Source organism: Rhinopithecus bieti, unplaced genomic scaffold (assembly GCF_001698545.2).
Source record: "Rhinopithecus bieti isolate Rb0 unplaced genomic scaffold, ASM169854v2 scaffold_758, whole genome shotgun sequence".
Classification (NCBI taxonomy): Eukaryota; Metazoa; Chordata; class Mammalia; order Primates; family Cercopithecidae; genus Rhinopithecus; species Rhinopithecus bieti.
Window position 1 is genome coordinate 1,676,647 of NW_016803215.1, and position 15,420 is coordinate 1,692,066.

General features: G+C 42.5%; 1 protein-coding gene across 7 annotated transcripts in view; it reads left to right on the forward strand.

The window, feature by feature from the left end:
* LOC108528098 (supervillin) overlaps positions 1-15,420 on the forward strand; it is a 239,188-nt gene that overhangs the window by 78,725 nt on the left and 145,043 nt on the right. For 3 of the 7 annotated variants that reach the window (XM_017869775.1, XM_017869790.1, XM_017869782.1), the window contains exon 2: positions 5,500-5,600. Coding sequence is in view for 4 of the 7 variants with exons in the window: in XM_017869729.1 (XP_017725218.1) it covers positions 15,276-15,303 (28 nt within the window). In the remaining 3 variants the exon portion in view is untranslated. Of the gene's footprint in view, positions 1-5,499; positions 5,601-14,860; positions 14,895-15,260; positions 15,304-15,420 lie in introns of those variants that run through there. The other 4 variants (XM_017869729.1, XM_017869765.1, XM_017869739.1 and 1 more) reach the window with 2 other exon arrangements.

Consider the following 15,420-nt stretch of genomic DNA (forward strand, 5'->3'; position numbering starts at 1 on the left):
AAAAAAAGAAAATAAAAATGAAATATAAGTATCTGTAGATTGAGAGGTAAAGTACAGAAAAGTTGTCACCATCAAATCTAATACGTTCTTCATAGTGGAAACTACCAATGTTTACTTAGTGAAAAATCCAGTACTTGGAACAACAGTCACCATTCTATAGATATTGTCTTACTGTGTAAAAACATTACAAGTCTAGGATCACAATATCCTCTATAGTTTTCTTGACAAATAAAATGGACCAATGGTTAGTGCTCTTAAAATGGTCTATTATTTTATTATTATTATTATTATTATTTAAGAGACAGAGTGTTATTCTGTTGCCCAGGCTGGAGTGCAGTGGTGCGATCATAGCTCACTGCAGCCTCAAATCCCTGGCCTCAAGCAATCCTCCAGCCTCAGCCTCTCAAATAGGGCTACAGATGCATGCCACCGCACCCAGTTAATTTTTTTATTTTTTGTAGAGATGGGGTCTTGCTTTGCTGCCCAGGCTGGTCTCAAACTCCTGGCCTCAAGTGATCCTCCCGCCTTGGGCTCCCAGAGTGCTGAGATGACAGGCATGAGCCACTGCACCTGGCCTATTATTTGTCTTTTGTCCAAGTGTTCTGTGTGTGTGTGTGCCCATACACACACGAGCACCACATTAAAATGAAGTTCAGCTAGCCTTAATGTGTCATTGAGAATCATCCTTTGCACTTTTAAAAGGCGTGCCCCAGTGGTCTTTGAAGGGAGTCCTCCCTCTCACTATTCCTGCTGCCCTGTCTCTTAATGCCAGCTTCCCACTTTTATTGTTGTTCATTGCTTCTAACTTGGCTCACACATGTGATAGTCCAGTCACTTACTAGTGGCTTTCCCATCCATATGTTTGCTTCTAGAATTATTGCTGTCAGAATGGCAAGCCTTGGGCACTAATGTAGTAGGCAGCTATCTGAGGGGTGATGGATGCCTGGAACTATTCCAGACACAGTGATGTCTGCAGGTCACTGTGCAGTTCCAATCAGTGGGGACCTTCTCTAATGGGGAGACGGTTTGTTGATTTGGCATTTTATTTATTTGCTTTTTTACAAATGTTCAAATAACAATGATGATTATTATACGTATTATTATTCCTGTGGCTAATCCAACCCTTGATGGTTGAGAATTAGCCATATTGTTATTTATAATCAGGATCAGGTGTTTGGCATGAATTCAGGAGACAGGGAGGTCTCTGAGGATGGATGAAGGCAGTCAGAGAAGCTCTCCTGGAAACTGGGGGCATCCGGGCTGAATCCTGAAAGATTTGTATGAGAACAGGGAGGAAGTGGCCAAGGCTCTGTGAATATGTCTGGAAGAACCAGCTTTCCTTGCTAAAGGCGTCTAGGGAAAAAGGTTGGAGAAAGAAGCCAGAATAAAAGTTGGGTCTCATGGCAGCCTCATCCCTGAGGTCTGCAGTGGAGGTTGTTGGCTGCTTGGTGGAGAGGGATAAGTTGCTGCTCAATGCTCCAGACCTAGAGGTACTTGCTACTCTAGTAGTTTGGTAGTATGTGAGTAAAACTCACTATGTGAATAAAACTCACTGGGGCTGGGCATGGTGGCTCACTCCTGTAATTTCAGCCCTTTGGGAGGCCAAAGGCAGGAGGATCACTTGAAGCCAGGAGTTTAAGACCAGCCTGAGCAACATAATGAGACTCCATCTCAAAAAAAAAAAAAAAAAAAAAAAAGAAAGAAAGTTTATTTGATTTTCAATTCTGGAAGTTGGAAGATGAAAATAAAAACTCACCAGAAACATCCATTCACTGTGGGCACCTCCATGGGCACCATCTGTCAAACCTCTGGCTTGAAACATTAACCTAAAAGTATGCCTTTGTCCGGCATATCTCTCTTCCAGATGCAATTGGTCTAGATTTAGTTCCAGAGTCCAGTCCAAATTTTTGCACAGGGGGTTGATAACCTCGTGAAAGTCGGTAACAGTTTGTTTTGTCAGGAAAGAAATGCCTTGGAAAGGTCAAGAGAGCCCTGGAGGGAAGAGACAAGCCCTCCTGGTCTGGCTCTAGCTTACCTAGCATCTCCTCCTGCTGCGTGAATCATGCTTGTTCTCCTTTCTCCGGTGTCCTGTTTCCCTCTGGAATTCTTTTCTGCTTTTATTCCGGTTTGACTCGTTTCTTGAACTTCAACCTGTCGCTAAATTTGGACCTTTTCCTGGTTGTATTCTTGCTCTTTTCTTTTTCCTAAACGATCCTGACAGCATGAAAGCTAGTTGATGGTGGGGTTTTCCTGTCAATATATTCTGAAGTTTTACTGTCTAGTGACTGAGGTTTTTTCTTTGTCTTTAAGCAAACCAGATTTCTAGAACTCAAGAGTTTCAGGCAGAGGCTTTCTTTCTTTCTTTCTTTTTTTTTTTTTTTTTTTTGTGAGACGGAGTCTTGCTCTGTCACCAGGCTAGAGTGCAGTGGCTCGATCTCAGCTCACTGCAACCTCCGACTCTCTGGGTCAAGCAATTCTCCTGCCTCAGCCTCCCAGGTAGCTGGGATTAACAGGCATGTGCCACCACACCTGGCTAATTTTTGTATTTTTAGTAGAAACAGGGTTTCACCATATTGGCCAGGATGGTCTCGATCTCCTGACCTCGTGATCCTGACTCGCCTCAGCCTCCCAGAGTGCTGGGATTACAGGCTGAGCCACCACGCCCGACCCAGGCACAGGCTTTTTAAACTCCTTCTTTGTCCCTGAGCTCACGATTTCACTGCAGATTTTCTTCTATCTGGACTTACAGTTGTAGAGCCCCAAGGCGATTGCTGTGCACACTAATGAGTTTGAGAGCCCATGCTCTAGAGGTCAGGAGGGGAATAAGCCAGGAGAAGACGTGAGCGCCTGGGCAGAGAGTAGCACTCTCTTTAAGAAGAGGGAGGGATGAGAATGTTTCTGTTCTGCCCTTTTTTCTTGGCTCCCTGTGATTCTCTTGGCCTGTTCCCCCCACCAGAGTTTTGCTCTGTGGTCTAGGCTGGAGTGCAGTGGTGAGACCATGGCTCACTGCAGCCTCAACCTCCCAGGCTTAAGCGATCCTCCCACCTCAGCCCCCCTAGTAGCTGGGAGGTGTGCGACACCATGCCCGGCTAATTTTTTGTATTTTTTGTAGACACAGGGTCTTGCTATGTTGCCCAGGCTTGTCTCAAACTCCTGGGCTCAATTGATCCTCTCACTTTGGCCCCCTAAAGTGCTGGAATGATAGGTATGAGCCACCCCACCCTGCCTTTTTAATTTTTTTTTTTTTTTGAGTGAAGCAAGGTATTGCTTTGTTGCCCCAGCTGGAGAACAGTGGTACAATCGTAGCTCACTGTAACCTGCAACTCCTGGGCCCAAACAATCTTTCTCCTTCAGCCTGTTGAGTACCTGGGACCACAGGCAGGCCCAGCTAATTTTTTATTTTTTTTTAGAGACAAGGTCTCACTGTATTGCCCACTGTATTGTCTCCTGGCCTCAAACCATCGTCCTGCCTCAGCCTCCCAAAGTGCTGGGATTACAGGCATGAGCCACTGCGCCCAGCCCGTTTTCTTTTTGAGTACTTTTCTTTTTCTTTCTTTTGTGGCTGGTTCAATAAGAGATTCTCCTTTTCCTAAGCAGGCAAAGGAGTTTTGAAACCAGCTTGGAGCCCTAAGGAGGATTTTTTCCCAGGGGAGAAAGAGAGGCTTACATTGGTCTAGCCCAGTTCTCAAGGCACCAAATCTTTTTATTAATAAAGAGATTTGTGGAGGAAAGGGAAAATGATATTTTTGTTGTTGGCACAAAATCAGTCTGCTTAAACCCAATAATTTGTCTGTGTTTACCGCAACCATCTTTGTGGCTTACAGGAATGAGTTCATGACTGTCTGAATTCCACCAGGCAGTGGTGACAATAATTTTATTTTATTTTTTAACCTTGTGGGAACTTCACATGGGCTGACTCCTCTTTGACCCCGCACCCATCACAAGATGATTTTTTTCCTAGAAGTTGCCTCTGGGCCTGGGCTTCTGGAGATGAACCCCATTCTCTCTATGCTGGACAAACCAGGCTTCTGACATCCTGCCTGCGGAATATTTATAAAAATGAGCGCCAAGGGATTCAGCTGTGGTTTCTTGCAATGCCTGGTGCGGTGCCAGCTGTTGCCCAGTTCAGAGTCCTCTGTGCTTTAGTGAATTCTTTCCTGACTTTTTCCAGCAGTAAGAATACAAGGAAGTGCTGAGTAGACAACAGAGAGGAGATGAGAAGATGGACCTCCATAGCCTAAGACAAAAGACTTCCCAAAGCCACGCTTGTTAACCACTAACCAGCTGATAAACGAGGGGCTTTCCTCTGTAGTCTGGGATTGCAGGGCTGGAGCCTTCTGTGTTGGGGACCTCTCCCAGGCTGAGTCATCAAGAGCCACACAGAGTGTCAGCCCTCGAGTCTAAGGAATGACTCTGTAACCTTGTGAGTCATCTTTCATACAAATTGCACCTTGTCAGGCAAACCACAAGGGGAAATGCGTGCTTGCCTTAATTCTACTCTGGTACATTCTAGCTTAGGTGGGGTTTCCCCTCACTCTTTGAAGAAAATAAATGCAGAGATTGCCTCTGCCTGGAATGCTTGGCGTAGACCGAGTCGTAGCCAAATCACTCACCCTGGATGCTTTTGATGAGTTATTCCAGTCTCCTGACTCTCTACCCAGCATGTCTTTTTCTGTGGATTTGAGTCTTTGTTAGTCCCATCCAACTCCGTGATGAATTTCAACCCATTTCTTATTTTCTCAGATGTCCCTTTGTGACAAGGCTGCTGTTCCCAAGCCTCCATATTTGTTCTTTTGTTTTTAATTTTTTTAAAGCCAGGATCTTGCTCTGTTGCCCAGGCTGAAGTGCAGTGATGCAAACATGGCTCACTGCAGCCTTAACCTCCTGGGCTCAAGCAATCCTCCTGCCTTGGCCTCCCATTTAGCTGGGACCACAGGAGCACACCTCCACACTCAGCTAATTTGTTCAATTTTTTGTAGAGACAGGGTTTCACTTTGTTGCCCAGGCTGGTCTTGAACTCCTGGCCTCAAGCAGTCCTCCCACCTCAACCTCCCAAAGTGCCAGGATTACAGGTGGGAGCCACCATGCCTGGCCATCTCTATATTTGGATCTGATTTTAACTTTGAATTTAGGAAGTACTCATATTTACCAAAAATGACTCTTGCTTATAGACCAAATAATAAAATTTTAGTCTTCCCAGAAAAATAAGTGCTTTGGAGAACCATTGGATAGAAATAACTCTATTCACTGAGTTTACGATGAATGGGAAAAAATGCGTTCTTTTATTGAGTACTTTTTATAAGAGGTTTAAAAAGATACTTTAACCACTGCCTGTAATTTGTAGTTGCTGATGTTGATGAGTATTTGAGAGGGAAAAAGCTCTTTGGAGGCAGCAAATTAATCACAGCAGAGTATCCAGTTTCATTCGTACGTGTGGTTGTCTTGTCTTGTTTGCTATTTTCTTTCTTAGATTTTCAGTAGAGACTTTGTCCTTTTCAGAGACAGTTGGAGTGGGTGGCCTTGAGGACTTGAAAAGCTGACATAGGATGATTTTGAAGTCATTTCACATCTGAAGCCATGATTTAAATATCAGCGTTAAGGTAAGTACTGAGGAAAGAAAAATGACACTTTTGTGGTTAACGCATTATTGGCTTTGCTTGCACTGTTAGAAGAGGTTAAAGCACATTGGTGATTTTGGAGGTTAAAGCACAAGGGTGATTTTGTTTGAATCATGTTCAACAAACCAGAGCTCGGAGAAGATTAAAGTGGCCTCTGTGATGCGGTGTGGGACCACAGACATACGGGGAGCTGAGCCATTGTGATGGTTGGAAATGTCTTCATTTTTCCTCGGAGGTCATGTGTCCCAGTGTGCCCTTTAGGAACTCCAGGAAAGAACAGGAAAACTTAAAGCTGTGGTTTTCTTTCTGAGCTGAGCTGTGGCTATTAGGGAGCTTTTGGGGAGTGTGAATTAGATAGGACCTTTAAGAGCAGAGCCAGCCAAAGGAGTGGGAGCGGGAGCACCCTTCTGGAAACTGTGCTATTTGACCTGCCTCTCTGGAGCAGGAGTTCTCAAAGTGTGTTCCCTGGAGCACAGCTCCCTACACTAATACAGTGGGGACCTGTGTCAGAGGGTGGGTCTATGCCTAATTGTGTTTGGAAAGCATTGGATTAAAGTTAAATGAACTAATGAGCTTTATGCATCTTGATAGGTGTGTGTAGTGGGCAGTACTAACCAGAGTTCCATGGAACTATTTTCTTGTGAGGCATCTTAAGACCAGTGTTCCATTTGTTCATTAAATATTGATTGCACACCAGCCATGGATGGTGTTCGATGCTGGGGATGCAGCAAAAACTGAGATTGACAGTGCTCATGTGTAGATAATTAATACATTAACACGTAAGGAAAGGTAATTATTGAGAGACACAATAGCAAGTGTTTTAGAGCCTGGTATCTGCAGCTCAGTGGCTTGGGTTTTCATCCTGGGTTTGACACTTATAAACTGCATGACCTTGGGAAAGACATGTAACCTCTCTTTCAATTTCTTTATGTGTAAGATGATCATAACAGTATTCACCTTGTAGATACTTTTATTGCGAGGACTAAAATTATGAATATGTGCTGGCAAATACCAAATTTATATTAATACAAGTGTCATCAGAATATGTACATATATTAATAGTAATTGTTACCAAAACACCAAGGGTTCGGTCTGGGTCCTGCTGCTCACGGCACAGAAAGCCAATGACTGAGACAACAAGTATTGCCAAGGAAGAAGGCTTTAATTGGGTGCTGCATCCGAGGAGATGGGAGCTCAGTCTCAAATCTATCTCCCTGACTGACTAAAACTAGGGGTTTATATAGCAGGGAAGAAATGTAGTCATGTGTGGGAAAACAGGAACTCAGAAGGGGCATGGAAGCAATCTTGTTGAATCAGGGGTCTGTGTTTTATTGTCTGGATGTGATCTGGTGAGTTTCATTTCTTTGATACTTTTTTTTTGAGAGGCCTGAAGGTCATTTCCTGAGGAAGGATCTCAGATAAAACGAATATAAGTTTCAAGTGTTCAGACCAGAAAGTTCAATTTCTATGTTTACTTTTTTTAAATAAAAAAAAAAAGCTATATGGGACTGTTGGGTCGATTTCATAATGACTGAATACTTTGAAGGTTCTGTGGCTGCACGAATGGAGAAGATAGGGTGATGGGTGAGGACGTTTGAATAGGATGATCCAGCAATGCCCGGAAGCAGAGACCCATAAGAATGAGAAATAGCAAGTTATGCAGGTGGCATAGAGAAAGCTTCCAGATTGAAAAGCAAAGGCAAAGGGGATGTCTTGTGCAGAGAAAGCCTTTAACAAAATCCAATACCTCTTCATGTTTAAAAAAACACACATACACACTCAGCCGGGCACAGTGACTCACGCCTGTAATCCCAGCACTTTGGGAGGCCGATGCAGGCAGATCATGAGGTCAGGAGATCGAGACCATCCTGGCCAACACAGTGAAACCTCGTCTCTACTAAAAGTACAAAAATTAGCTGGGCGTGGTGCCATATACCTATAGTCCCAACTACTCCGGAGGCTGAGGCAGAAGAATCACCTGAACAGAAGTCTGAGGTTGTAGTGAGCCAAGATCGCTCCACCACACTCCAGTGACAGAGCAAGACTCCAAAAAAAAAAAAAAAAAAAAAAACACCCACACACACACACTCATTTGACTAGGAATAGAAGGGAACTTCTTCAGCCTGAAAAAGACATCTATGAAGAACCCACAGCTAACATGACACTGAATGGTGAAGGGCTGAAAGGTTTTCTCCTAAGCTCAGAGACAAGACAAGGATATCCATTCTCACCATTTCTGTTCAGTATTTGTGAACAATAAATTTTAGGTGTTGTGATGGTTAATATTAGGTGTCAACTTGATTGGACTGAGGGATGCTTAGATGCCTGGTAAAGTATTATTTCTGGGTGTATCTCTGAGGGGCTTGCCAGAGGAGATTGACATTTGAGTTGGTGGACTGGGAGAGGAAGACCCACCCTTGCTGTGGGTGGGCACCATCCAATTGGCTGCCAGCATGGCTAGAACAAAGCAGTGGAAGAAGGTGGGATAAGCAGCTTGCTGGATCTTCTGGCTCTCTTTCTTCTTCCTGTGCTGGATGCCTCCTTCCGCTCCTCCTGCCCTTAGACATCAGATTCCAGGTTCTTTGGCCTTTGGACTCTGGGATTTGCACCAGTGGCTTGCTGGGGGTCTGGGGCCTTTGGCCACAGACTGAAGACTGCACTGTTGGCTTCCCGGGTTTTGAGGCTTTAGGACTTGGGTTGAGCCACTACCAGCTTCTCTCTTCCCCAGCTTGCAGACAGCCTATCATGGGATTTTACCTTGTAACTGTGGGAGGCAGTTCTCCCTAATAAATTCCCTTTCACATGTGTATGTATCCTGTTGGTTCTGCCCCTCTGGAGAACTCTAATACATGTGTCAACCTGGCTGGATTAAAAAATACCTAGATAGCTGATACAGCATTATTTCTGGGTGTGTCCGTGAGCATGTTTCTGGATACGATTGGTGTATGAGTGATAGTCTAAGTGAAAAAGATCCACCCTCCATGTGGGTGAGCACTGTCCAATTGACTGGTGGCCCAGATAGAACAAAAGACCGGGGAAAGGTCTTTGCTGAAGCTGGAACACTTCTTCTCCTGCCCTTGGACATCAGAGCTCCAGGTCCTCTGGCCTTCGGACTCTGGCATGTGCACCAGTGGCCCCAGGATTCTCAGATCTTGGGCCTTAGTTTGAGAGTGATACCATTGGCTACCCTGATTCTGAGGCCTTTGGACTTAGATGGAGACAGGCTACCAGTCTTCCTGGTTGTCCAACTTGAGGACACCTGGTTGTGGGACTTCTCAGCCCCCATTATCCTGTGAGCCAATTCCTCTAATACATTTCCTGTCTACCTCTATCTATCTATCTATCTATCTATCTATCTATCTATCTATCCATCTATCCATCCTATTCATTCTGTCTCTCTGGAGAACCCTGACTAATACGGTATTGTGCTGGAGGTTCTAGCCAGATCTGTTATACAAAAAAATGAAATAAGAGGCTTCCAGATTGGAAAATACAAGGTAAAACTATCTTTACTTACAGATGGCATGATCTTGTTTATAGAAAAATTTTAGGAGTTCACCATACTATTAAAACTAATAAGTAAGTTCAGCAAGATTGCAGGACATAAGATTAATATACAAAAATCAATTTTGTTATATATATACTTGTAATGAATAATATGAAATAAAATAGAAATAATAATTCATTTTACAATAGCATGAAAAAGAATAAAAAACTTGGGAATAAGTTTAACAAAAGAAGTGTAAAACATATACCTTAAAACTACAAAACATCATTGAAAGAAATTAAAGAAGACCTAAATAACTGGAAAATCATTGCATGTGCATGGATCGGAAAACAATGTTGTTAAAATGACAATACTCTTCAAATTGATCTACAGATTTCATGCAATCTCTGTCAAAAATCTCAGATGAATTTTTTTTAATTGACAAGTTGATACTAAAACTAATATGGAAATTCAAGGGACCCAGAAAAACTATGACAATCCTGAAACAGAAGAACAAAATAGGAGACACAGCTTCCTGATTTTGAAATGTATTACAAAACTACAGTAATTAAGATAGTGTGGTACTGGTATTCTATTCTATTCTGTAGAATAGAATTGAGTCTAGAAATAAACTCATACATTATTTATGGTCATTTGATTTTCAATAAATCAATGGAAACAATACAAAACAATGTCAAAACAATTCAATGGGGAAAAATAATCTCTTCAACAAATTGTACTGGGGAAACTGTATATCCATCTGCCAAAGAAAAGTTGGACTCCTACCTCACATCATAAACAAAAATTAACTCAAAATTAATAAGAGGCTTAAATGTAAGAGCTACAACTTTAAAACTCTCAGAAAAAGCATAGATATAAATGTAATGATCTTGGATTGGATTTTTTTTAGGTATGATACCAAAAGGACAAGTGACAAAATAAAAATAGATAAATGTATCAAAATGAGAAACCCTTGTGCAGCAAAGGACAATATCAAGAAAGTGAAAAGGGCTATGCATTACTCCATTCTCGCATTGCTATAAAGAACTACCTGAGACCGGGTAATTCATAAAGAAAATAGGTTTAATTGGCTGATGGATCTTCAGGCCATACAGGAAGCATGGTTGCAGAGGCCTCAGGAAACTTACAATCGTGGCAGAAGGTGAATGGGAAGCAGACACAGCCTGCATGGCTGAAGCAGGAGGAAGAGAGAAGGGGGAGGTGCTACACACTTTTAAACAGCCAGATCTCGTGAGAACTCACCATCACAAGAACAGCAAGGGGGAAGTTTGCCCCCATGATCCAATCACTTCCCACCAGTTGTCTCCTCCAACATTGGGGGTTATAATTCAACATGAGATTTAGGCAAGAACACAAATCCAAACCATATCAGACTGGGCACGGGGACTCATGCCTGTAATCCTGGCACTTTGGGAGGCCAAAGCAGGAGGATTGTTTGAGTCCGGGAGTTTGAGACCAGCTTGGTCAACAGCGAGACCCTGACTCAGAAAAAAAAAAAAAAGAAAAGAAAAGGAAAAAGACGATTTACTGAATGGGAGAAAATAGTTACAAATTATATATGTCATAAAGGACTGTATCTAGAATACATAAAGAACTCTTAAGACTCAATAATAACAAGACAGTTTGATTAAAAATGGGCAAAGGATTGGAATGGATAGTCCTCCAAAGAAGATATGCTAATAACTATTAAGCATATGAGAAGATTTTTGCTATCATTAGTCATTAGGGAAATGCAAATTATAACCACAATAAAAAACACTTCATACCCACAAAGACAGATAGTGACAATCATTTGTGAGGATGTGAAGAAATTGGAATGCCTTTGTTTCCAAAGCAACTGTTTTGGGAAACAGTCCAGCAGTTCCTCAAACAATTAAACACAGATTTTCCTTTTATAACCCAATATATCCACTCCTAGGCATATCCCCAAGAGAGATAGAAAACATACCTATACAAAATAATAATATTTCTAGCAGCATTATTCATAATACCTAAAGAATAGAAACCACACAAATGTTTGTCAGCTGAAGAAGAGACAAATAAAATGTGGTATGTCCATATAGTAAAATACTATTCAGCTTTAAAAAGGAGTGTAATGCTGACAAATGCTAAAACATGGATGAACCCTGAAAACATGCTAAGTGAAAGAAGCCAGACACCAAAGAACACATACTATATAATTCCTTTTTTGTGAAATTTCTAGAATAGGCAAATCCATAGACACAAAGTAGATTAACGGTCGTCTGCTACTGGGGGTGTATGGTGACAAATTACGAGTGACTGTTGTGGGTGTGTGGTTTCTTCTGGGAATGATGAAAGTGACTAGAATTGACTTGCTAATGGTTGCACAATTCCGTGTATATATCAAAAACCATTGAACGATACATTTTACATTAGTGAATTGTATGGTATGTGTATTTTATACCAGTAAATCTGGCATGGGTGTGTGTGTGTGTGTCTTACATATATTGAAGGGTTAACTGTCAGCACTTGGTAATAGATGAGACTTAGGGAGTGAGGACAAGGGAGGAATTAAGAATGACCTCTGAATTTTGGTCTTGGGCAACTTCTGAGAAGGAGAAGAAAGACTGAGATTAGGAGGGTTTCTTTTGCTTTGTTTTGTTTTGTTTTATGGAGAGGGCCAGGTTCGAGAATTAAGAGTTCTATTGTGGACATATTAAGTTTGAGGTGTCTATTAACTATCCAGATAAATCTTAGGCAGACAGTTGAATGTGTGTCTAGAACTCCGAGGGGTAGTCTAGCCTGGAGATAATATTTAGATGATAAGTGAATCTGTAGGAAAGGATGAGAACAGAGAGAGAGAGAGAGAGAGAGAGAGAGAGAGAGTGCATGAGGCACAGGATGAGGTAGAATAGGAGAGGGGAGCTGCAAAGCAAACTGAGAAGGAATGGCCAGCCAGAGAGGAAGGAGAAGTAGGAGAGTGGGTGCAAGGTCACTGAACTCAGGCCCAGAGTCAAGTCCTAATGAGAGGTAGTCATAGGAGGACAGAAGGATCTATTGGAATTGCCAGGATGGATGCTGCCCGTGACTATGACAAGAGAAGTTCGGATTGGAAACTCCAGATCCGAGTGGGTTGAAGAGGGAATATGAAGTGCTACAGTGGAGACAGTTTGGCCCCTGTTTTCAGAAGTGTTGCTGTCACCAGATTCTGGTGAAAAATTGCTCTTGGATCCTTACCTGCTCTGCTGAAATGCCCACAAGGTGCTGTTTGAGTTTGAAGGTTGTGTCTTCCTGGGAGCCAGCCCTTCTGGGTATGAATGGTGCATCTATGTAGGGAGCTGCTAACTTGTAGGCCGGGTTGGGGCACGAGGGTGGTGTGAGGCTGGGTTTCAGAGAAGAGTGCCGTTCTTTGCCTTGTTCTCCGATGTTTTTGAGTTTGTTTAGTTGTTTTGATTGGGAGAAGATGTAAAGAAGGGGTTACTAACATGCTTTTTCAAAGTCTAGGTCAAATTGATAAAAAGAAATACCTGTTTGAAATCAGAATAAAGAGAAAAGACATTCCATGCTCTTGTTTTGGGGACAGGGTCTCCTTCTGTTGCTGCCTAGACTGGAGTGAAGTAGCCCAAACTCCTGGCCTCAAGTGATCCTCATGCCTCAGCCTCCCATGTAGCTGGGATTACAGGCATGTGCCACCATGGCCAACTTATTATTTTTATTTTTGTAGAGACAAAGTCTTGCTATGTTGCCCAGTTGTTCTCCAACTCCTGAGCTCAATGATCCTCCCAGCTTGGGCCTCCCACTGTGTTGACATTGCAGGTGTGAGCCTGTGCACTAACTTCATTCCAGGCTTTTATCTGTAGTGAAAGCCTTTATGAAACACAGTCCTAACTGTACATATATAATTGCCTTGCATTTATTAGTGCATCAGTTGGTTGGGGTTTGGACCCTGAGACTATAGCAGTTCCTGCAGTGAGCTGGAAGGCAAAGTGATAACTTTCTCAAAATGCACACACACAGATGCTTTTCAGAAACCTCAAAAGTGCATTGCCCACGGCTCTTACCATTTGCATCAGTACATTCTTTCTCCACGCTTCTTTACTAATTTAGATTATGTGAAAACAACTTTTTAAGACAGATGTTCCTTCAAGTAACAATCCATTCTTTCTCTTCTCTTGAGAAAATATTAGTTGGAAATGGGCTGTTACTTAGGCTAGAAAGTCCATTTGAAATGTTTTGAGCAAACATCATTGTCTAAGTCCACTTCGTGCTGCCATAACAGAATACCACAGACTGGGTGGTTTATAAACAATAAAAGTTTATTTGGCTCATGGTTCTGGTGGCTGAGAAGTCCATGATCCAGGCGCCACATCTGGTGAGGGCCTTCGTGCTGCATCACCCCGGCAGAAGGCATCACATGGTGAGAGCAAGCAACAGAGAGCTGTACTCACTTTTATAGCAAATCCACCCTCATGATAAAGAACCCACTTCTGTGATAATGATATTAATCCGTTCACAAGGACAGAGCACTCATGACTAAATCACCTCTCAAGGGTCCTACCTCTCAACACTGTAGCATTTGGGATTAAGTTCCCAACACTTGAACTCTGGGGGACACATTCAAACCATAGCAATCATATTTTGAGCACATGACTAGGGACTGCTCATCTTGGATGAATCCAAGCTGTGTTTGTTTTTCTTTTACCAGATGTGTGTGTGTGTACGCCCCTGCACTTGCATATTTTGGTAAGTCAATTGTTTGAAGTTATATTTGAGTGTTCCTAGTAAAATTTTTTTCTTATTTGGAATACAAATGGCCTTTAGTGTTTCCTAAGTGGCTTGGCATGAAATTAGAGAATGCCCTTATTTCTGTAACCTTAGGTAAAGTCTTTTTGTAGCAATTTTCTTATGTGTGTGGTTTAAAAAAAACAAAACTATGTGGTTGTAATTGTTTGGTTGTGTTTTATTGTATATGTAAGAGGCATACCGTGGGGGTTCAGAAGAAAGAATTGTTCAGTATTACTTTCATAAAACATTGAAAGAAGCATCTTCATTTGTTCTAGAGTGCAGATTCACAGGGTTTTTAAATGTATTATTCTGAGAAGATGATACTAGTAGTGTGTCCTAGGTGAAAAAATTTCTGGCTTAAAAGAAACCCTGCTTTTATTGATTGATTGATTGATTGATTGAGACAGGGCCTTGCTCTGTCACCTAGTCCAGAGTTCAGTGGTGCGATCACAGCTCACTGCAGCCTTGACCTCTTGGGTTCAAGGGATCCTCCTACCTAAGCCACCTATGTGGCTGAGACTATGGGTGTGAGCTGCAATGCCTGGCTAATTTAAAATTTTTTTTTTTGGTAGAGATGGGTGTCTTAGTTTGTTGCCCAGGCTGGTCTCAACTCCTAGGCTGAAGCAATCCTCCCCGCTTGGCCTCCTAAAGTTCTAGGAATACAGGCATGAGCCTGTATGTCCAGCCCAAGAAACAAACCCTGGTTTTAGAATCTTTTTTTTTTTTTTTCTCCAGCTGTTCTGTGCCCTAGGTTTATAACTTTGACTAACTTCTAGCAACTTCCAATCATGGGAGAATTAGAGTAGTTATCTGGGAAGAATTGTTTGAACTTCAACCTGTTATCTTGGCTGCAGGGCCTTCTTGGCCACAGGGCCGTGCTAAAGGGCACTTTGATTTCTTGATTTTAAAAGAGCAAGAGAAAGTGATCGCCAAGAGGAAGGGTTTGGTTGGCTTTGCTCAGAACTAACTGCCTCTCCAGAGAAGTCTGCATCGGCTGCTCATCATGACTAGGGTCGGGCAAGGTCAGTTTCCACTGTCTTCTAATTGTTTGCAGAGAATTGGACAGTACAAAGCAGGTGCCACTGACAACATTTCCCATCATTTTATGGACGAGTACTGATTCCGTCTTTTCTGCTCAGGGTGGATCTGTGCAAATAACTTTTGTTTCTCAAAAATGTCTGGTTTCTCTTGGGATGCAGCCAGGTCTCTAATGTGGTGGTGTGTGCTGTGTCGCAAACCTCAGCCCTGAAAGCCTGAGCTTGGCTTTGTCAGATCCGATGAGTGTGCAAGAGCAGGAAGCCACCCTTCGGGAGAATTCAGGGGCAAACGTACAAGTGATGTTTGTGAACCTGTGCAGACAAAACTTTGGGTAGATTCCTGTGAGATGTGGGGATCCGGGTGACATGAAGGGAGAAGAACAGAAAAAGACAGGTAAGGGACTTGTGGGTTTTCTTAACTCCATGTGGCTGCATTGAGAAAACCAGTTAACGTTTCATGGGCTGGTGGGAGCGTCATCTTACCGTTTTCTCTCTCTTTCTTTTTTTTTTT